This window comes from Mastomys coucha, unplaced genomic scaffold (assembly GCF_008632895.1).
Source record: "Mastomys coucha isolate ucsf_1 unplaced genomic scaffold, UCSF_Mcou_1 pScaffold12, whole genome shotgun sequence".
Lineage (NCBI taxonomy): Eukaryota > Metazoa > Chordata > Mammalia > Rodentia > Muridae > Mastomys > Mastomys coucha.
In genome coordinates, this window is record NW_022196894.1 from 54,829,527 (window position 1) to 54,853,288 (window position 23,762).

Consider the following 23,762-nt stretch of genomic DNA (forward strand, 5'->3'; position numbering starts at 1 on the left):
ACAGTTGTACTTGCTTTTCCTAATTAGGACTGTAAGGGAGGGTTGTGGGCCAAAGGAACACAAGATCAGAAGTTAGTGGGTGTGACTGAAGTCATGTACTTCCTCTTGCTGTCTTCAGGACAGGTCACACAAGCACCAGAAACAACTACAGACTACAGCCTTGCTCAACGCTGGTGTGTTGATTCTCTGCTGCCACTGTAACAAGCTGCCACCCACTCTGGCCTTAAAATAACATGTTTGTTCTTTTACATCTTTTATATTTATGGGTAGAATTCAAGTAGTAAGAAGTCCATGTTAAGCCTGGTGTCATGGTTAATACGGACAGGTAACATCGTGGGGCTTAGACTTGCTTAAGAGACAAACTTCTGGGAATAGCTGTAAGGGATTATCTACTTCAAATTGAGATGTAGGACCCCAAATAAATGTGGGAAACACCATTCCAGGGGTTGGAGTCCCAGACTGCACTAATGGCGAAAGCCAGTTGATACCAGCATTCATCTTTCTCTCTGATGTGATGTGCCAGCTGCCTCCTGCTCCTACAGTGACGCCTTCCCTGCCATGATGGCACTATAAACCAAAATAAACCCTCCCCTTCCCTTAAAAGCTGCTGCTGCTGCTTCATCTTTTTTTCTTCCCTTCTTTTTAAGTCTGGCTGCCCTAGAACTAACTATGTAGACCAGGCTGGCCTCAAACTCACAGTGATCCACTTGACTCTGCCTCCTGACTGCTGGGATTAAAGATGGTGCACCATCAGGACCATTTTCTAAATTGCTTCTTGTCAGGTGTTCTGTCATAGCAAGGGGGTGAATAACTAATGTAACTAGTGTGGTGGCACATGCTTAATAATCTTAGCACAAGGGATACTGAAAGCAGGAGGATTATGAGTTCAAGGCCAGCCTGGACTGACAGTGAGTTTGGAGCCAGCCATCATTTGTATTACAGATAATGTCGTTTTAGTACAAGTCCTAGGATTGCTTTGTGTCCTCAACAGGCTCAGCACACTCTTAATGCTTACTTATTTTTTTGCTCAAAATTATTTTGTTGTGTACAATAGAGAGTTTATGTCACTAGAGCAGAGGCTGTGGACAACTCACATTTCAAACTGGATGGGAGGGAGTACCTGCTTTAGTCCTGTAGTGACCAATCGGTGAATTCTGCTCTCTATCAGAATCAGGTGCCATTTAGCATTCTTATTGTCTCCATTCTTCTCAAGATGCTTTCGGAGAGGAAATGGCAGAGATCCTCAGGGAGATCAGGGGCAAGGCCTTTGGATGTAAGGATTCTCAAGATTTTATTACCAGTCACAAAACAGACCTTTGCCACAGCATGAGAGTTCCTAAGGAAAACACCCATTTAGGAGGGAATCAGGCCTTCTTGGCCAGTTTGTAAATCGATTCCTTTACTTTAGCCACATGGGACACTATGGCAGTGGGGCAATGCAGACTGGGACAGGCCCTTCCTTGGGAGTGTACACGTGAGCCATGATGGCAGAGGTCTCACTCCTAAAGCTTTTATCTAGGGTAACATTAAAGAAGCTTGCTTTTTGGTGTGTTTTATTTTGGATACTCGGGACATGGCTAAGCACTGATTGGTCTAAACAGAAAAATCTTGTTGGTGACTCAGATCTGTTGCTCAGTTCAACAGCTGGGCTTTGGAAGTCTATAACTTCATCCAGCCACCAAACTGAGCCTGATTGGATAGCTAAGAGGACTCAGTTTTGGCTTGCTTGCTCTTGCCTTAAGAGCAGACCCCTAGGGAACTCACCCACTCTGAGGTACAAGGACTTCAAGCAGATTCTCAACACTTGGTCTAGAGTTCAAAAACATTCCATCTTTATTCCAAGAACATCTTACTGTGTATATATATATATATATATATATATATATATATATATATATATCATATATACGTTTTGCTTCTCTTCCTCCTCTTCACCCCACTCCAGGAACCTCGTCATTTATCCATGTAGTTAGGATTATGTTGCATTTCACCAGTCCAGCACCCCTCCTTGAGATGGCTCAGAAACACTTCAAGCTTTGCCAGAGATCTTTGGTTCTATCACTCCATCATCTGCTGCTGCCTTCTGCTTTTCTTCTCTTTAAATCTGGACTCCACCTCTACAGGAAACTCAGTGTATTCCTTTTCAGCGTCAAGTGAATTGTCAGGATGACAACAGAGGCCACCAGCGTCAATGCCCCCGTCACTGTGTAAGTCAGCCCCAAGAACAGTCCTCCTCCCCCGAACCAGGTCAGAGTGGAAAGAACAACGGACTTTTCTCCTTGGAACATGGTTACTGGAAAATCTAAGAAACTCTGTTAAGGACCCAGCTAAGATTTATCATCTGTATGGTGGCATATGCAAACACACTAGATTATGTTATATAAAATTGATTTCATTCACAGACCAAAAAAAAAAAAAAACAAAAACCCAGGTGATTATTCTGTTTCATGTGTTTCCACACAGTCAAATAAAACTCTGTCTTGGCTAGAATAAAATTAGTCAAAACAAGGTTCTCCTCAACATAGCTATAGTGTAGAAAGAAGATGCCGACACAAATAGATCTGAATGACTTGGTGATAGCTAGCTAGTGAACAGATAATCTAACTCCCTCTGAGGAGTCCAAGGTAGCACTAAGGATATAGACAGCATTCGTTCACAGCAAACCTGAGGTTTGATTCCTGAGTCAAAACACTCGGAAAAGGCCAACTTCCTTAATTGGCTAAGGCTTGAATCCCTTCAACAGGGAAAATTCTTTCTGAGGAGTAAGAACAATAAACAAAGCATCAGGAGGAACAGAGAAACATTTTTGGTGAGAACTCTAAATCTGAAAGTGGGGTACTTGTCATGGGTTTGAAAAGTCAGTGTCCCTGTTGCCCGTGAGAAAGTGTTTGAAGTGGGTTTGCTATGCAGCATTTTAATGATGTCATCGTCATGATGCTTGTGGCCTGAGGGTTTTAAACATCTGCTGCCTTTTGTAAATGAAACTAATAAACAAACAAAGCCTCCTCATAGCAACATGGAGGACAGAGGCATTTCCCAGCAAAGCCCTTAAAGGGCTTCCAATCTCTTGGCAATGAACTATTTAAAGACACAAGGAAACATGTTAGGAACAAGTTTCTCTCTCTCTGTCTCTCTGTCTCTCTGTTTCTGTCTTTCTCTGTCTCTGTCTGTCTCTCTGTCTCTCTGTCTCTGTTTCTGTCTCTGTCTGTCTCTGTTTCTGTCTCTGTCTCTCTGTATGTCTCTCTCTCTCTCTGTCTCTGTTTGTCTGTCTGTTTCTGTCTCTGTCTCTCTGTTTGTCTCTGTCTCTGTTTCTGTCTCTCTCTGTCTCTGTTTCTGTCTCTGTTTCTGTCTCTGTTTCTGTCTCTGTCTCTCTGTCTGTCTCTGTCTCTCTGTCTGTCTCTGTCTCTCTGTCTGTCTCTCTGTCTCTGTCTCTGTCTGTCTCTCTGTCTCTGTCTCTCTGTCTGTCTCTGTCTCTCTCTGTCTCTCTGTCTCTGTCTCTCTGTCTGTCTCTGTCTCTCTCTGTCTCTCTGTCTGTCTCTCTGTCTCTGTCTGTCTCTCTGTATGTCTCTCTCTCTCTCTGTTTGTCTCTCTGTTTGTCTGTCTGTTTCTGTCTCTGTCTCTCTGTTTCTGTCTCTGTCTCTCTGTTTGTCTCTGTCTCTGTTTCTGTCTCTCTCTGTCTCTGTTTCTGTCTCTGTCTGTCTCTCTGTCTCTGTCTCTCTGTCTGTCTCTGTCTCTCTGTCTGTCTCTCTGTCTCTGTCTCTGTCTCTCTCTGAAACTGGAATTCTTCATTATCACTTGGTCCTTGGTCCTCGGGTGCTGCCTTCCTTACCTGTGTTCTCTTCCAATTCATTTGAAAGGGCGAGTCCTATCTTCACCTACAGACCATCCTTTTTCCCTTCAGTAGGAGGGAGTGCTGCAGGCCAGGCTTACTTCTCTAGCCTGGCCATCACACAGGGGTAGTGCAAGCAGAGGACCGACACTCAGCAGTGAGGCTGTGCATGGACAATCTAGAGATCAGCGGGCAAGTGTGGCTGTTAGCAAAGTTACAGAGGAGACTTAGGGACAGGAGAATAGAAACAGTGTATCCCTTCTAGGGCATGGCTTCCTTTCCTCATTCCCCTCCCAGACTCATTACAGCAAAGGGTGAGGGCAGCATTGCTCTGTCTGTGCTGCTGTTTCCTCTGCCGCCTCTCCTATACTTAACTGTTGCAATAGACACAAGGTCTATGGGATTCAACTGGAGAGACACTCACCAGGCAACATTCTCTCCCCGTTTTAAAGCAACTACTGCACTAGAAAGCAAAGGTTGATAAGACAGGGTCGTCAGTCAGCAGGAACCTCACAGAGGAGCACCTCTGCTTTTCCACTGGAGGGTTCTACAGACCTGCTCTAGGAGAGAGAAGAAATCTAGGACAGAGAAGACATTTCACAGTGCATTTTCCATCTCAGGACTCAGGGGAAGAGCATTTGCTTAGTCCTGGGGAAAGAGAAAAAAAAAAAAGAAGAAGAAAAATTTCACATCAAACCTCACTGGGAGCTAGAGAGAGTGCAGAAGTGGACGGACAGTTCAGTGTGGAGCAGCTCTGGCCTGCTGGGTGTCCTCTCGAACAATACGGACCAGTAGTAACCCTGGCATGCTGTAAGAGGTGTGGGTGCTTAATCGGGTGGCTGTTTCAAAGCTGGATGAAAGCCTGTCTAAGAAATCCACCTGCTTCGGGGAAATGAGCTCTGAAGACCTCGGTTAGTATAAATTATGTGTAAATTTATAACTTTTTAAAGATTAAGACTGAGTTACACTTTATAGTTAAATCTTCTTCGTTTTTTTTTTTAAATCAAAAGTCACATTTGTATTTTTAAATTTAGAGGAAAAAATCACAATCTGTTATTCGAACATATGTCTCCTAAGTTGGCCCATATGTTTGTTACGAAGACATCAACTCTCACTGGCTGGCTCTGAACCTAAGAGAGGAAGATACACATGTGCAGCGCACAGCTCACAGCATTCCTGGCATGGACTGAGTCAGCTGTCTGTATCCACACAGGGAAGTCCTCACTGAGCAAGCCGTCCTTGGCTGGCTCTTCTGTATCGAGTTCATAGGTAGGTTTGGACCAGCACAGCAGCGTCACACCACCTGGGGTGGCAGGTGGGGGAGATGGGCTCCCTTTGCTCTATCACACTTTCGTCTCTGAAAGTTCTATAGTCTCTGTCAGTTTCTGCTATTCCAGTCTACCCTCCCAATGTACTCTTATCACCCCTTCCCTTCCCTTTCTTGACTCTCCCACCTCACTCCACTCTATATGAGTGCCTTACCCCAATGCTTTAGATGCCTAGGCTCAACCATCTTGGGGACAAAATATTCCTCTATCCATACCTGACAGTGCTACTGGCTGCTGGTCCTTTAAAAAAACACCTAAAGGATATATATATATATATATATATATATATATATATATATTATTAAGTGTATAATCTGGACACAGTTACATGATGCTATTTGATAGTGGAAGAAACAGAGGAGCCCACATATGCCACTTCTGCACACTGTTTTGGCTGAAGGTACTTGAAAGTCATTAAGGGCAAGGAGGGCACAGTGACCTTCCATTCCTGAATACGTAGAGGGAGATAATAAATGCCCTCAGATAGGTGAAGACATACTTTCAGTTAGGTGTAGGGATCACCACCTTTAATCTCAGCACTTGGGAGATAGAGGCAAGAGGTTAGGGCCAGCCTGATCTACAGAGGGAGATCTAGGATAGCCAGGGCTACATCAGTGAGACCCTGTCACAAAAGAGAGAGAGAGAGAGAGAGAGAGAGAGAGAGAGAGAGAGAGAGAGAGAGAGAGAGAAAAGAAAAAAGGGAGGGAAGGAAGGCAAGAAGGAAGGAGAGAAGGAACAAATAAAGAAGGAAGGAAGAAGTACTGTTACCATCATGAATGTGCACAAACAAATTTGGTCACACCAACCCTCAGGTGTTCTTCCATAATTGATAACTCCTTTTAAAACTAGTATGTGAATGCACTCAGTCATCACTTCTTTGGGTCTCTTTTTCTTGGTGGTGGTGGTGGGGGTTCCAAAAAATAGTGTAATCTATCAAAATTTGCTCATTTTCCCCTGATATCTCAGTACCAAGCCCCCCCAGCCCCTCCCTGCATGGAAGGGGCAGTGCTTTCCTTCTGTGTGCATTCGTACCAGATAAGCTCTCTATTTCTCAGTGCCCCACATTCTCTACCTGGAGGACACACACATAATAAAAGAATTCTACAACCAGGAGCCAGGTTTTGCCTTCACTCAGAGGAAGAGATGTGGCACAGGAGGAGGATACTGTAGGAGATGCTCAAACTGTAGTTACCAGCAGGTAAGCCTTCGGCGAACGAGTGCACGCAGTTGAGTCGGCGGTACAGTTTTTTGAAAGTGGGAAAGGCAGCTGTCCGCATCCACACGATTAAGTCCTCATTGACAAAGCCATTGTTTCCTGGGTCATCTAGATCCAGTTCGTAGATAGGTTTGGCCCAGTGCGGAGGCTTTGTGCTTCCTGTGGCGGGCGGGGAATGAGGAATATGACAAGAAATGAGTCAGTTCGACCTTCAGTTTTCCTGAGGAGAAACAACTGCATTCCCGATGAAAGAGATACAGAAATTTGACTTTAAAAAATGAGAGTGCATACAAGTTTAACATGCAATCATTAATTGTATTGGTTTTAAGTATTCTAAGGAAGAGTATAAGATAATTTTGTAGGGCTAATGAGAGTTGATATCAGGGCCTGATGGATAGCTCAATGGTCAGCGTGAGCTCTGTCAAGACTGCAGACCTGAGTTCAACCCCTGAAACCCACACAGTGGGAGAAGAGAACCAGCCTCTGACTTCTCCCAGATGCATGCAGCATGCTCATTCCCGGACCGTATACACATCCATGCTCACTCCATGATAGATAGATGTAGAAGGAAAGAAAGGAAGGAAGGAAGAAAAAAGAAAGAAAGAAAGAAGTGGTCAGCACTGGAATCACATATCTAGACACGTCTGTTGACTTCGCCCCAACTCTCACAAATCTGTTTTCTACAGAGAGCATGGTTGTCTCCTCTCTATAGAGCACTCTTGAGAACAGAGGCACCCTCGTCCATTCACTAGCATTTACTCCCCAGTGTCTGGAACACAACAGGTATTCAATTAATGCTTGACGAAGGGACCAGAGAGGGTTAGTCACTCTGCCAAAGTTGATAGAGTCCATGCTGAATGTCGGATAGCTAACCAACAATAGCAAATTGTAAGAGGAACTCTTTTGCTACTATAAAACGAGCTCCTCTACCTACAGGAGACTCAAAAAATAAATATGAAACCTCTTAGATTGGTGTAGTGTCACATGCTTTTAATCCCAGTTTTTGGGAGATAGAGACAGGTAACTCTGTGAGTTCTCACTCAGCCAAGACTACATAATGATACCTTGTCTCAAAGATAACAACAACAATAAAATCTCAGAACTAAAACACCACTGTCTCAACTGGAACTGTTTGCTTCTCACAGAACCCCCTTCCCCCCGACATGAACTTATAATTTTTATAAGTGCATTTTATAAGTCTTTTGTTTTTATAAAAATTTTTTATAAAAGGTATTTATAAAAGCCACATTAAGTGTGGTGGAGTGCATTCATCTGCTGGAATATGTTTTTAGCCACACATATTTTCTTTGAAAATAATCCTGAGCTAGAGAATCCTCCTCTGCAAACATCTATTTTGCACCCTCTCTCATTTTGGCCCTTCTCAAGATATCAGTCATTGTCTCTAGTTAAAAAATATGTTGCTGGGCAGTAGTGGCACACATCTTTAATCCCAGTACTTGGAAGGCATAGACAAGTGGATTTCTGAGTTCGAGGCCAGCCTGGTCTACAGAGTGAGTTCCAGGACAGCTAGGGCTACACAGAGAAACCCTGTCTTAAAAAACCAAAAAAAAAAAAAAAAAAAAAAAAAAAAAAAAAAAAAAGTGCTTGGCACTCCATATGTGTACAGTCCCCAGCTACTTTCTAGTTTGTTTTGAACCCATGACCCAAGAGAGTGTATGCCAGGGATAACTGGTGCCGGGTGCAGCTTTGTTAGAAATGCAGGTTCCGATGTCCTCCTCCGGTGTGTCTAAAGAGCGTGAAAGTATATGCAAGATAAATCAAAGAAATGTTGGTTCCAAAGCTTCTCTATCACCTAATCCCACCACGTCCCATGTGTCTGGATCGTGTCAGAGGCACGGTCTGGTCTGTGACATCAGCTTTCTTCTTTTCCAACTTAATTTGGGTCCCTTGTTTTTTTCTATCCATCATCCAGCCATCCAGTAACAATTTTGACTGTTTACTATGTATCAAAGTTCAAGGATTATTAAAAAAATTGCATAAGATCTTTGAGGAAACTTACAGACAGCTGTATACAGACACAGAGTATAATGTGATAACTCCGAGTCAGGAAGAAGGGACAGCAAGCAATAAGAGAAAGCCAAAGACTCTACATTACAGGCCTGAAGATATTGTGGTAATACTAAAAAACAAAATGCTGTCCCATTCCTTGAAGAACTAGTGATTGAAGTTAGATGCAGAAATGAGATGTGGTAGTCAGCACTGGACAGCCCCAGTTGATGGCTGGGGTGCATGAGCACATGCCATTTAGAATTTATTCCAAGCAGTCTATATGCATGTAGCTTCATTCTTTCAGCCTCTGGACATGGACTGGCTTGGAAGGTGGTAAGATGTACGTGTGCAGTGAATGGGGTGACTCCCTGAACTTGGGATTGATAAGCAGAGACATATTAGTCTAAACACAATGTGAGTTATCCCTGTGACCCCTGCCAGCTGCCTAGCACTCCAGCCAGCCACTGGGCAGTTTGTGAAGCCGCCAGGCTGTGTAACTCAGAGGGGTTGGTGTTAAGGGCTTGGAGTCCAGGCAATTATAGGTCCAGTTCTGTGTCCCTGTTGTCTATGTAGGAAATAGATGCTGAGTGGTCCTGCTGATGTATATGCGCTCCCAACAGCCACTTTACTATATGCTCTAAACAGACTGCCAGGTGTTACTTGGTATCAGACTTTTATTTGCTAAGAAACCCTTTTACCTGGGAGGATGTAACAGCTGGAGTGTTTGATTGATATAAAATAAGTGCATTTTCTTCAGGTTGAGGAGGATGACATGGTCTGGCTGATGTCATCCCACATGGTGGTAACAGTGATGTTACCGACCATGTGAAAATAGAAGATGTAAATGAGGAGAACATCTGAACTTATGAAAAGTCTGTGAGTGAGGACTGTGTCCCAACAATGGCTTTAATTCCTACAGAAGGTCCATGCCTTCATGAGGATCAAGTGGAGCTGGGTGTGCGGTGACACATACCTTTGCGCTTAGTACACATCAGTCAGGGGTAGGAGGATCTCTGTGAGTGCAAGGCCAGTCAGAGTGAAACTGTGAGACCTTGGTCCCAGAAAATAAGAAAGAAATGGATTCACTTTTATCTTTACTTATGTTTTGTTGTTTGCATAGCTTTTGAGACAAAGACTCACTGTATGTCTCAGATTGGCCCAAAGTTTGTGGTCCTCCTTTTCCAGATTCCTTAGACCTGGGATGGCTATACACCTTTCCACTGTGTGTGTGTGTGTGTGTGGTGTACCTGTGCATATGTGCACAAGCGTGTATATGTATACGAGCATGCAGATGCTCATAACCAACGCTGGTTGTCCTCCACCTTGTCGTTTGAGGCAGGGTCTCTCCTGAACATAGAGTACACCAATTGGCTAAACCGTCTGGCTAGCAGAGCTCCCGGGAACTGGACCACCAACCAAAGAGTACACATAGACGGACCCATGGCTTTGGCCGTGTATGTGGCAGAGGATGGTCTTGTTGGACATCAGTGGGAGGAGCAGCCCTTGGGCCTGAGGGGGTTCAATGCCCGAGTGTAGGGAAATGCCAAGACGGGAGTGGGTGGGTAAGGTGGGAGCACCCTCATAGAGGCAGGGGGAGTGGGAGGGGGTTCCTGAAGGAGAGCCCTGGAAAGGGGAAAACATTTGAAATGTAAATAAAGAAAATATCCAATTAAAAAAAAAAACTGTCGGGCTGGAGAGATGGCTCAGTGGTTAAGAGCACTGACTGCTCTTCCGGAGGTTCTGAGTTCAAATCCCAGCAACCACATGGTGGCTCACAACCATCTGTAATGATATCTGATGCCCTCTTCTGGGGTATCTGAAGACAGTTACAATGTACTTACATATAATAAATAAATAAATCTTTAAAAAAACAAAACAAAACAAAAAACAAACAACTGTCTGGCTAGGGGCTCCAGAGACCCACCTGTTTCCTCCTCTTTCCTGTCTCCAGCACTATGGTCACAAGTAGGCACTGCCACACCTAGCTTTTATGTGGGTAGCTGGGATGTGAACCCTGGTCCTCAGGCTTGTGCAGCAGGCACATTACCCACTGAGCTCTCTCTCTAGTCCCCCAGTTTTTACTTAAGATGTTTTTCATAGCCAAAGAAATGGTCTTAATGTGTTGCCTTCATTAGCACAGAATGAACTGTGAACTGTTAAACAAAGCCAGTTTTATGTGAATGTCTTCAGACAGGAAAACTCGGGCAATAACAAACCCCTGGGTTTAATTTCTCATAAAATCAAAGCAAAGCTCTCAGAAAGTCTATCATGAAGATAACAATCTGGCATTTATTATAGATGTTACTGTAAACTCAGTTGAGAACTTGAGCAAAAAGTTTAAATGGTTTGCTTTTGTAGTAATAGAAGAAGGGCAAATTTGGTGGAGCAGAACCCCAGAGTGAAGCTAATTCCCTCAGTAAATAGGAACACAACAGAGAGGAAATGTTCTTAAACAGGTATGGCACATACATAAATCACGTTAATGCTATAAGACACTACATACTTCAGCATGGATATCATTCATTAAACAGGGTGTTCAGAAGGCCTGAAAACTTAAGGAGGGCTTCCACCCAGTAACAACTCATGTGTCCCGCAATGATCCCCGACTTTTTTCTTTTCTAATAAGCCCTTTAACTTCCAGTTGTGTTTTGTACAAGATAATTGAAAATCTTTTCTTAAAGTATGCAAAATGGGTAATGTCAGGAGGATATCTTGTGAAGACTTTATAAACAATACTTATTGAAAACTAAACTTCCAAACGAGGAAACATTAAAGTTTACTCATGTGACAGACAGCAAAGAAATAATTGAGCATGCTACATAATGATAGTTCAAAATAAGATCCAGTTTTTAAACTTTTTAGTGATGGCTTAGATTATTTTGGTTTCTATAAAGACTATTGGTACTTTTGATTAAAACATTTCTGTGCCAGAATAAAGTGATATTGAGAAAGTTCAGGATTGATATGCTAGCATCTAAACTTAATGAGAAATTCAAAAATAGGAAAAAAAACCCCTATGATATAAAACATGCCCATGAAAATATTTGGATTAAAATGCTAACATATGGGGCTGGAGAGATGGCTCAGTGGTTAAGAGCACTGCCTGCTCTTCCAGAAATCCTGAGTTCAATTCCCAGCAACCACATGGTGACTCACAACCATCTGTAATGGGATCTGATGCCCTCTTCTGGAGTGTCTGAAGACAGCTGCAGTGTACTCATATAAATAAAATAAATAAATCTTTAATAAAACAAATGCTAACATACTTCACTACAATGACAGACAATTGACATTTTCCTACATTTAAAAAAATTGGCTCTGAGCATGGAGACAGTATTTACTCAGAATCAAAAGAAAAAGCTCATTAAAAGGTGATGACAATTTTGAATTGATTACCTACAGAATTCATCTTTTAAAGCTGCAGACAATTTTTTGAAATAATTAAAATAATAAGGCTATAACCCTTATGGCCAAGGAATCAATTTAGCATGTGAGTAGATATTCAAACAATTATTTGATGTATTATCTTCAAATATTTTGATAATAACAAAAAATATTTTAAAAGATGTTTAATATATTCATTTATATATTTAAATTTTTGGAAAACCAGCATTTTTTTTTTAGAGTGCTATACTGTTTAGTGCAGCAAGCCCTTTTTATTAAAATCTTAATTTCTGTAGGATACTTCACTTTAAATGAGCAAACCTAGATGATGAGGAACGTTGAACCAACCGCTCATTTCTTTTCCCCCAGCTTTCTGTTATATAAAAGGAGTATTTAGGCAAATTTTTACTATTATTTCTTTACAGTTTTAAATTAGGTAACTTGGAAGAGTAAAAGTTCCTTTGCTAGCCTGAGATATTACATACTTTTTTTTAAAACTTTTATTGTATTGTGATGAGAAAAGTTACATGATTTCAATTTATCTGAATTTGTTAACATTTAAAAACATATTTTAAGTAAATAGAAATTAAATCAAATTCTTGTTTCCCTTTTGTACCCCAGCTCCTCCCAGAGACCCCCCTTCAATACCTACAGTATCTTTTTTGTCATATTCCTTAAAATTTATAAAATATTATAACAATAAAATAAGTATTATAAAAGTTGTTTGATATAAAACAACAATCAATTTAACAGTCTTATGTAGATGCTCGTCTACAGCAATAGTGAAAATACATTTTTCTCAATATAAATTTTAAATAACTCCAAACATATTAACTACAAATTTCAAAATAATACATCACGACTAGTATTTTCTTAAATGAACATAAATATATAAAGTCTTTTTGTTTGTTTGTTTTGTATTTAGTAGAATTTAAAATCTTGGCTTTTACTGTGGTACAAACCCAAAATAAGAACAATTTTTAGACATTGGAGTTCATTGTAATAAGGCTGTACTTCAATGACCCTCACATCACCAAAGGATTTTACCTCCATTGTAGCTAAGCTGAGAGTTGACAGTTTTGCTGCACAAAGAAATGAATGTAAGCACGAATTTTGGATACAGACTTCCTACTGTGGTCAAAGCTATTTGACTTGAGTGAGTGACTTTATTCTCAGCCCACAGAGATCAGGCTACATTCGTTTAAGAAATGGTTTATGTATTAGGATGGTCTATCCATAAAGTCATTCAACAACTGTTTCAATGAACAATGGTTCTGCTTGGAGGGTGGTGCAGACATTAGGTGAGGGTAAGAATTCGGTTCATTAGCTGTGATAATTTGGAAAAGCTTTCATCTCAGAGAAAGAGTAACTTATAAGGTCCTCTTCTTCAAACTTGATGCAAGAGTTACAAATGTCAAGCAAAGCATTCAGTCTCACTCTTTGTTGTTCTCTTACAAGCGACCTCCCTAGTTAATCGTCTATGTTTCTTTTGGGTATATAAATACTTTTGAAATATATAAGCTGTTCTGAAAACCATAGTATAGTGTAAAAACATGAAATAAACAATACTACTAATAGAGAGGCTGAGATAGGAGAAGCAAGATTTCAAGACCCTTATGTTGTACACAGCCAGACATTGTCACAAACAAACAGCTGAAAGTGTGTATAGATTGTACAATATTGGATCTATTTCTCCAATTTCCAAATTAGAGAGATCATTGGATGACAATCAACAAATTTACAATTCCTCATATTATTGGATTTCAATCAATTAGGATATGTTGGTAATATTAATTTTCATATTGAGATATTAATAAAAAGTAATTGTCACTTCCTGTTGCTTTTGTTGTAAGAGGTAGAATTAGGTTTGTGTGAATTTGTAGAAAGATTACTTTCTTACTTCTTCTGGGGTGTAGTTTTGCTCCTTATGTTGATGTTTTCCATCTATTATGCTTTGTAGGGCTGGATTTGTGGAAAGATATTGTGTAAATTTTGTTTTGTCATGGAATATCTTGTTTTCTCCATCTATGGTGATTGAGAGTTTTGCTGGGTATAGTAGCCTGGGCTGGCATTTGTATTTTTGTAGGGTCTGTATGACATCTGGCCAGGATCTTCTGGTAAGAAGTCCAGAAAACCAGCATTTTTAAAAGTAGATTTAAAACTTTTTTTTGTTGGTTTTTTTTTTTTTTTTTTTTTTTTTTTTTTTTTTGAGACAGGGTTTCTCTGTGTATCCCTGGCTGTCTTGGAACTCATTCTGTAGACCAGGCTGGCCTCGAACTCAGAAATCTGCCAGCCTCAGCCTCCCAAGTGCTGGGATTAAAGGCATGTGCCACCACTGCCCAGCAGATTTAAAACTTTTAAAGTAGATTTGAGTAACTCGAGTTATTTTATGGGTCCATCAATACTGTATCAATTTATTAATCAATAAATGAAAATTTCAAATAAGAAAAAAAGTTTTTTTTAAAAAATTCTAAACCGTGTGTCCAGTTGAAGATAGGCATGGTGGTGCACGCCTTTAATCCAAGGTCTCTGAAGGCAGAGGCAGGAGGATCTCTGAGTTCGAGGCCAGCTTGGCCTACACAGTGAGTTCCAGGAGAGCAAATGCTACACAGAGAAACCCTGTCTTGAAAAAAAACAAACAAAGCATCAGACCAAAAACAATGTATCCAGTTGCATAATAAATTACAGCTTAAACACAAACTTTTTAAATCATTTACTTTTTCTTAACAGTTAATAGGGAGACAGTGGTGGTGCCCAAGATGGGGAAAGTTAGAACAACAGGAACCAAAGAAATTAAAAGGGAGGAGGAGGAGAAAAAGAAGAGGAGGAGGAGGAAGAAGCAGCAGCAGCAGCAGCATCCACCTCAGGGCATACCCTACTCGTGTACCAATTATAAAGACATATGGGAGCTGGGTAGCCTGGTCTATACAATGAGTTCAGGACAGCTATGCAGTGATACCCTGTGTCATGAAAACACACACACACACACACACAGAGAGAGAGAGAGAGAGAGAGAGAGAGAGAGAGAGAGAGAGAGAGAGAGTCAGACAGAGAGAGAGACAGAGACAGAGAGACAGAGAGAGCAAGAGAGAGGGAGGGAAGGAAGGAGAAGGAGGGAGGGGGAGAGAGAGACACACAGAAAGAGACAGGTGGGGGTAGGAATGGGGTGGGGGTGGGATATCTTTCTGGATCGTACCTGCAAATGTACTAGTAAAGTTACTGGATCTTGGATTCCGAAATTTGACATACTTATCTGTCCACCATGTAAGCCCACTCTTTAGCATTGGGACTTCTATCTGTGTAGTCGAATTCAGGTTGTATGAAAGAGTTATGGTATCTGAAATAAATTTAAAATCACGGTGGACATGTTAGGTAGCCATTTTGCCCCCTTTCAAAATGCAGACCCAGACCCAGATGAAAAACAAATTAGGGTGTTTTCTTTTCTTTTTTTTTTTTTTCCAGACACTTAACACGCCTACATGCCATAGATGCTGATTCGTGAGATCATTTTTTCCTTTACCAACACTGGGCCAATTATTGGAAACTATTCTTTGGCTCCATTTAACTCATGTTCCCTGATTATTCTTTCAGAGTGCTGGCAAGGGAGAAGTTATTTACAAATGAAACGCCAGACATCAATGTTCTGGCTTATCCTGGATAAAACATTTGGCACTAAGTAAGCAAATAAAAGCAGCCACTCTGCTGCTGGGTAACATCCCGGATGTGGATGGGGTTGCATAGTTATGAACGAGGTAGGAAAAAGTCACCTACCGTTGAATATGCTGTTGGCAATTGCACCGCAAGGAATGATGGGAGTGCCATTGTAGGACACTTGGAACGGAGAGCAGCTTGTAGTATCCTGTACGCAAGATGACATATCAATTAGAAGTGCTTTTGGCAAACTCAGACTATTGAGAGAGAGGTTACTGGCAAGGTGCATCAACCCTCATTAGTGGATGGACTACTCTCTGCGTTCCTCAAGCTTTCTGGCTCACTCAGATCACAACATGTTTGCTCATTCTCTGGAGATATGTGTGCTCCTGAGTGTCTAGATATGTTGTTTCTTTGTTAACAATACAGAGCATGTCAAAAGTACTTGCAGGAAGTATTTTTACCTTGCCATGCGGAGTATCACATCGGGTCTATATGGAAACAGTTTCTGAAAGCTTCCTGTTAGTGTATAGCATACTCAGAGGACCCCTTGGGTCAGGTTCCAGAGCTAGATTAGTTCACTGGGAAGTGCTTTGCTAAACACATTTAGGTTCTCACTTCCACAGACTGTCAGGAGAAGAGTCTCACTAACAAACGTGAACTGCTGACAATGAAAACTTATAATCCTAGGTCCACAAAGAAATCCAGTTAAACAAAGGCTTTCATTTGGAAAAAAATCTCCTTTAAGTAGGATAAATCAAGGGCTTCAGTGATAGAAGGGACAGACAAACATGATTAGCAAGGGAGCCAAATAGACCAAGGTCTTTCAAAATTCATGAAAGGATAATTACTCAGTTGCCTAGCACCCACACTACCTGGTTTAAAGAGGGACAGTGCTCGCTCTCCTGGTAATATTTACCTAAAATGCCCAGCCCCTTCACCTTAAGTAAGAATGAAGCAAACATTTTTATCTTTAAAAACCTAGATTCCAAGGCCCACCCCACACCTGTCTTTTAGAAAGAAATAACCACCTGGCTTAAAACAAAAGAAGAGAATATTACACCAAATGGAACTGAGCCTTACCCAAATATCCTTACCCACCAACTGGCTATTGCTTCTTGATAAAATATATCGATAGAGATTCTGATAGAAACCATACAATTTGTAGTACATATAGACATTACCCTGCAGAGAAGAAAAAAGAAGCAAATATTATGAATTAACTGTAATATTATTAAACATCATCAACCCCCCCCATTAAAATGGACAACAGTACACAAAACACTGATGGGAACTGAAAACTTCACTTTAGAAAGTAGAAACATAAAACAAACAAACAAACAGGGTCTCTCTGTGTAGCCCTGGCTGATGTGGGACCAGGCTGGTCTTGAATTTATAGAGCTCTGCCTGCCTCTACCTCTGGAGTGCTGGGCTTAAAGGCATGCACCACTATGCCCAGCTTTAGGCTGCGTCTTTTCAAAATACTAACTTCAGGTTTAAAAATATCATCTCTTTTTGGTAGCACCAAGAAAAATGCTTTGGACAGCATATTCTGAAGTTTTAAAAATGCTATTCACAAGATGTCAATATCTAGATATTTTTCCCTGGTGAAACACAAGTTTCTTTTTGGGGTCTCTGGCCAATCTAAAACAGTTGGAACATCGGCAGCACTGGTATAGGCTTTCCCAGCAGCCTCTTTGGTATAGTAACTCCAGGTACAGAAGGGGTTTTCAACCTGTGGCTCACTGACCCCTTCAAGGGTCAATCCTTTCACAGGGGTCGCCTAAGACCATGAGAAAACTCAGATATTTATGTTATGATTCATAACAGTTGCAAGATTACTGTTATGAAGTAGCAAAGGAAATGATTTTATGATTTTATGTTGGGGGGGGGGTCACCACAACATGAGAAACGGTATTAAAGGATCGTGACATTAGGAAGCTGGAGGCTTGTGTGGCTGATGTGATTTGAGACATCAAAGTCCAACAGCATCCCAGGGATTTTCCCAGTAAGAGTGGGGTGTATGTATGGCTTGACTAAGAAGGAGCTGCTACTCATCCATCATTTGCTAATGCTCTTAGTGGGACAGCAGTCAAAGGCTAATGACCTTGTTCATGAAGAACAGGCTGTGTATTAAGATGTTACTGGAGACTATGTTGTCCTGCAGTATATTTATACCATGACATAGTGGGATGCGGGAGTGGCAGACTCACCCTTTCTATCTCTCTATTTCTTGTATTTTTCAGGTTTTGGAAAGGATTTGATGGAAAATGCAAACCCACCATGGAGAGCTATGAGGAAGTACACGAGCATGAAGTTGATTGAACTCACCTCCATTTTCTCCGGAAGGTAAAAGGGAATAGAACAGTTGCATGCTTTGTCAAAATTAGAACTATCTTCCCGTAGCTTAGCACAATTTGCACACGTGTTTGTGTAATTTATCTGTCAGGCAGCAAAAAACAATAGTTTACTTAAAGGTTACATGAGTCCACATCTTAATGTTCAATGCCTGAGCCTCCCCCATTTATTTTTTATTTTATTAATTTTATTTATTTTTATTTTTATTTTATTTTGGTCATTTTTGAGATGGAGCCTGTGACAGGGCTAGAGGTCAGCCTGCTGCCAGGGCGAGTTTTTCTGGGTTACTTGGGAGGAAGCCTTCTCACTGTCTCTCATTTGGTCGCCTGAAGGCATTTTTCACTGGCCGGGAACTCCCTGTGGCTGTGGCACGCTTATGTGATCTGCTGGCATGTCATGGCTGTCCTTCTTAGTCATAGGAGCAGCTACTAGGAAGGTATTAGTCAAGGGTTTGTGAAAACTCCCCACAGCCCGAGTCTAATCACCTTCACAGGGAATTCATTCTCTATTTTTCCATTTTATTGTATGGAAAATATTCATATTAATTATTTTACACGTCCTCTGAAGGAAGTTACTAAAAGTGACCAAACGGGATAGCAAATATTTCCAAACTATATTATTGATGTGTGTGGAATAGTTCTCAGCCTGAGAAGTTGGTGTGTTCTGCTTTTTAAAAGTTAAGTTCTCTGAAAAACTGTGTAATGAATGAATTCTTTTAAAAAGAGTCACGTGTCCCAAGTTGGGGTGAATCCTGTGTGTGCCCTGTCAAAACAGCCAGCAGTCAGTTCTGAGGATGCAGCAGGAAGAGAGTGGGGTTAGGGGAGAGAGAGGCTCAGAGAAAAGGGCCCAGGGGCTGCACACTCCCCAGCCCTGAGGCGGATTCTTATTCCCTGCCTATGCTGAAGAGTAATGAGAGGATTCTGGGAGCTTGGAAGCTCAGAGGAGCAAGAGTGTGGCTTTCTCTTTGGTAAGGTGCCAATAGGATGAAGGATTCTTTTGAAGAGAAAATTAACGGGAAAGAGAAGAAATATTGAATTGTGCAAAGCCCCTGAAGGAGTTGAAGCTGAAAGTGAAGTGTAATGTGCTACGGGGCTTTAAGCCACTATTCTTTATACATGCAGCATGGCTTGAATGATTACTTTGATAATATTTATGCCTTTCTGGTTGTAGACTGTACTTTAATTTATAAAGAGCATTAAGGAGCAGCATAGTATGCCAGTCACGAGCCAGCACAGAGAGCACACTGAACCGAGCCAAGGGACCTGAGGCTCCAGTGTGGCCCAAATCCTCTTTGTATTGGAGTATTATATTTGACCTCCAGTGTTCACATTTTGATCACCACTATGTTTCAGGTGACAGCTTGTCTACAAGTGATGTCACATGGGAGTGCACTTTATCTCATAGATCCCATTTTAAGTTATGGAAACAGAAGAAATGTTTCATGATCGTACAAGTTTTGATTAGATGGTATCTCTGTTGCCTTCTACCTCTAAGAACATAGGTTAGGAATGCATATTCCTCATATACTGTGAATGTAATGACAGTATCTGCAATTCAGCATTCAGCTGAACTTGTAAATCTATAGATTAAAAAACACAGCAAAGACTGAAATCTGCTATTATAGAATTTGAGAAGAGGGTGTCTTTTGTCCTTAAAGTGACTTGTAAAGAGTGATTCCTTGTGCTTCAGGGCTAAATATGAAAAGGGAAGGCCAACTTTGAACTCTTTTCGACTATACCCCGGCTTAGGGTGTTCAGTTTATCTTACCACTTGGTGAAATTAAAAAAACAACAACACAGCTTCTATGTGCAAATGGAGATTTACCCTCTGGACATGGCTGGTTCTCTAATAAGGTATTAGAGGCAACCCTGTCTGAAACACATAAACTATCAAACAGACTTAGTGGAAAATACTCTATAATGGCATGAGATGAAAGCATTTTGTTAAGAGTTATTTGAAGACTGAACTTAGTCAATAGCCAGTGATGGATGGGGTCATTGTCTCATGCACAAGGTAACAAAATTCAGCAATGACTGCTTCTTCGTTAAGATTTCCCCCGCCCTCCTCCCCACCCCTGCACAGAGGCCAAGTCTTCCTTCCAGAGGAAGAAAGATATGGGAAAAAAAAGTGATGGAGAAGGAAATAAAATTAGCTGTTTTTAAAATGAAAATCAATCTTGCTTGCAAACACATTGCTTTGATAATCACTCATCCTTTTCAGCATAGGCAAGCTGTATGGATTAGACTGGAACTCCCCATGTAGAACAGCTGTCCTTGAACTCACAGAAAACCAACTGCCTCTGCCTCCCAAGTTCCAGAATTAAGGGTTTGTGCTACCACAGTTGGATGAAAATGAGATACTTATATACCACCGTGGGGATGTAAATTAGTATAGCCACTATGGAAAACCGTGTGGGGACTCTTCAAAGGGTGGGTCTATCATAAGATCTCACCAAGTATATAGCTGAAGAAAATGAAATTAGCATATCAAAGAGATATCCATATTTTTGTTGTCCTATTCATAATATTATGGAATTAATCTCATGGTCCACGGACAGATGAATAAATGGAACATTATTTGGTCATAAAGACAAAATCTTGTCATTTGCAGTAAGATGAATGGATACAGAGAATATTAGGACCACAAATATTGCATGGTCTCATATATATATATATATATATATATATATATATATATATATATCAAATCTTAAATGGTTCATCTGCAGGCAGAATAGTTCATTAGCTGGAGGCCAGGAAGGACAGTGGGAGGAGGAATGTAGCTGGAGGATGCAAACTGGACACAGAAAGAACAATCCCTGTGCTGCACAGCACAGCATTATGTCTATGGCTCACAGTAACTTCCTACATAGTTCATGAGTATCTAGGAGAGAGGAGCTAGCATGTAGTCACAAAGAAGTGCCAAGGAGAGCAAAATCATAATTCCCTTGATTTGCTCTTACATATGTACTGAAAAAAAAAATCACTGTGCCCAGTAAACTACAACCATGACATGTTAATTTTACAAGAATAACATTTTTAAAAATGCACATGCTTTTAAGAACCCAAGATCTTTATTTTTGGCTGGCTCTGTGCTCTGATTTTGCGCTCTGTGTCCTATACCGTAATCTGTATAGGACTGCCGAGGTCTGGCATGCTTTCTTTTGAACCTGCCTCTCTTCTTTCACCTGTTTGCTGCTTGTTCACGTCTTGAAGGTCACCTGACCTGGCCAGGCTCTCGTACATAAGTGTGGCCAGAGATGACCAATGTGATGACAGTAGGAATGAGTGAAGTCACCATCGTGGGCTCTTCTTATCTGCATTCCTGCCAGCCCAAAGTTGGGCGGATCCAGTCATATCTAGTCTCCTGTTGAGGGGCTATGCTCTTAAAGCAATCGTTCCCATTTGTAGTTCCAAACTGAAAACCTTTGGAAATTAAAAATATAACACAGGACAAACCTCAATTTCCTTGGTGCTCTTTGCAGACAATAGAAGGATGATGCCCATAAAGAGGCAGAATCCTCCTGTGGTGAAAAAGATAGAGAGGACCACGGAGGCAGATAAATTTAGCTGCTGGGTGGGCAACGTTTGCTGCTTCAGCGCTGTGTTTTCTGGCAGTCTGGACAGGTCATACTGGGGCATCGTCTCCATTTTGGTCCTGTGGGTAACTCATATACTTTTGGGATATTTAGAACATTCATACTTACAGTAATATCACATAATGCTAATGGTACATGAAGTATTACTTGGAGTTGTGAATTCGCTGTTGCTTTCTGATCTTGTTCTCTAAGCAGATCTGTTACGTACAGGAAGCACAGCTCTCTCCAGGAACTGCTGGTTGTATTTTATTTAGGCTCAGAAAGCCTTCCATGCTAAAATTCCATGCCTATAAGTGTTCTCCTCCTCAAGGTCTATAAAAACCAACACCTGCTCACGCTTGGGAGCAGTTGTCATGGCTTGTTTCAGAGAGTTGTTGAGGACGTCAGGGCAAAGCCTTCCCAAATTTATCTTTAGAAACTCGCACAAATCTTTGGTGATTATTACAATCAGTTAGGGCTATCCACTTTACCCTAAATATGGCTATAGTCTAACAGGAATATGAGCTAAATTGGGGAAACACTCTGAAATTACAGCTAGCTCTGCCATTTGTGATGATTCAGAAAGAAAAACAAACAGGGATTTGGAGAATATATGTGCATGTACTTAATAACTTCAACAGCTTTCTTACTTTTTTTGTTTTGTTTTGTCTGTTTCCTTTTTTTTTTCATACATAAGAAAGACCCAGGCAGAACATGTAGATTGCAACATCTTGTTTTGCAGCTGGGGAGATGGCTTAGTGTTTAAGAGCACTGGCTGCTTTTCCTGAGGACCCAGGTTTGATTCCCAGCACCCGTAAGGGTGGTTCACAGCTGTCTGTAATTCTAGTCCCAGGGGATCTGATGTTCTGGCCTCCTTTGGGCACTACATGCACATGGTACACAGACATTTATTCAGGCAAAATATTCATACACATAAAATAAGAATAAAAATCTTGAAAGAAAAAGTCTCCCTTAAGCTCTCTTACATCTACTTGTTAGAGGTCAATGAGGTATTATCAGATATTCAGCCTTGCCGTACAGCCTTAGCTCTGCTTTGAGGGTTTTCTGCCTTGGCTGTAAACAATCTATAATTATTCATTTAAAAAATGCCAGAGGATACACACTAAGAATTTTATAAAGTAGGCAGAGAAGCTATGGTGTGTGTGTGTGTGTGTGTGTGTAAGAAGGCAATGACAAATATACCAGATTTAAAAGAATATCAAGAGAATGCAAATACATACAGTAGGTTCCCAATTCAGAATCAAACTTTATGCTTGCAAAACAAGCAAAACAAAAGCAAATTACTCATGGAAGAGTTCCAGTATACTTTTTGACCTGCAAGGGCTGACAGCCAGGCTGCTGCTGCCCACTGTGTGAGATGTCAGGGAACACTTGTGATCAACATCTACTAGCTGTTTTGTTAAATGAGCCTGGTAAAGGGCTTGAGTTTAAAGGGCAGCAACAGACCCGAGATTGGATTACAAGTGTAAAACTGTCTCACAAGGCATCAAGCACGTTTGTGACTTAAGTCCCTGCTCCAAAGTTGGAACAGTTAATGCTCAGTAAGAGAGTTATCTCTGTAAGGAACCATTAAGAACAGCATTTCTTAGCCTTCTTATAAAACAAGGTGGCAAACTACAAGGTTTCACAGGCAGTGTGTTAATCCTGACTCTCCAAGAAATCAAATCTCTCTCTATATAAATGTACATTATAAGGAATGGTCTCACACGAGTGTAGAGGCTACGTCCCAAGGTGCACACTCCAGCCAGTGTTTCAGTTGAGTTCTGAAGACCAAGAGACTGGTATAACCTTAGCAAGAGACAGTTTTTCAGTTAGAATTCTGTTATTGAGAGAAAAGGAGGGGGCAGCCTTTCTGCTCAGGTCTTTAAAGGAAGGGATGAATGCCACTCACATCATAAAGGGCAATCTGCTTTAATTAAATCCATTGATTTAAATGTTACTCTTATCGTAGACAACCACACAGACTAGTGCCTCACCAACTCTCTGGTTCCCACCACGTGGTTCAACCAAGTAGAGCGTTAAAATCCCATCAAACAGTGCCTGGAGAGATGGCTCAGCAGTTAAGAGCACTGACTGCTCTTCCAGAGGTACAGAGTTCAATTCCTAGCAACCACATGATGGCTCATAACTACCTGTAATGGAATCTGATGCTCTCTTCTGGTGTGTCTGATGATAGCCATGGTGTACTCATACATAAAGTAAATAAAACCTAAAAAGGAAAATCTCATCATATGCAGTAAGTGTAAACTTTTCTTGGGCAGTATTCTTAAGAGAGATAATCAGAAACACATTTTATATCTATCTCTTATATTCACTTTTTCTAAACTTTTGATCTTTTATTTTTTTCATATCAAATATTTTGATCATATTCTTTCCTCCCCCAACTCC

At 41.0% G+C, this 23,762-nt stretch overlaps 1 protein-coding gene across 3 annotated transcripts; it reads right to left on the bottom strand.

Moving 5' to 3' along the window:
- Positions 1-1,900: 1,900 nt before the first annotated feature.
- LOC116086009 (cell cycle control protein 50C) lies at positions 1,901-23,200 on the bottom strand. Of its 3 annotated transcripts, none has more exons than XM_031364145.1 (8): positions 23,083-23,200; positions 21,235-21,433; positions 17,750-17,860; positions 16,502-16,603; positions 15,539-15,626; positions 14,964-15,104; positions 6,323-6,532; positions 1,901-2,302 (listed from the first exon to the last, which is right to left on the bottom strand). In XM_031364145.1, the coding sequence occupies exons 2-8, from the start codon at positions 21,424-21,426 to the stop codon at positions 2,118-2,120; spliced, it is 1,029 nt and encodes a 342-aa protein (XP_031220005.1). In that variant the 5' UTR covers positions 21,427-21,433; positions 23,083-23,200; the 3' UTR covers positions 1,901-2,117. The 3 variants fall into 3 exon arrangements, with proteins under 3 accessions (XP_031220005.1, XP_031220004.1, XP_031220006.1); XM_031364144.1 differs by having other exon boundaries at positions 21,235-21,451; XM_031364146.1 differs by having other exon boundaries at positions 21,235-21,299; positions 23,083-23,199.
- Between the last annotated feature and the right edge of the window lie 562 nt (positions 23,201-23,762).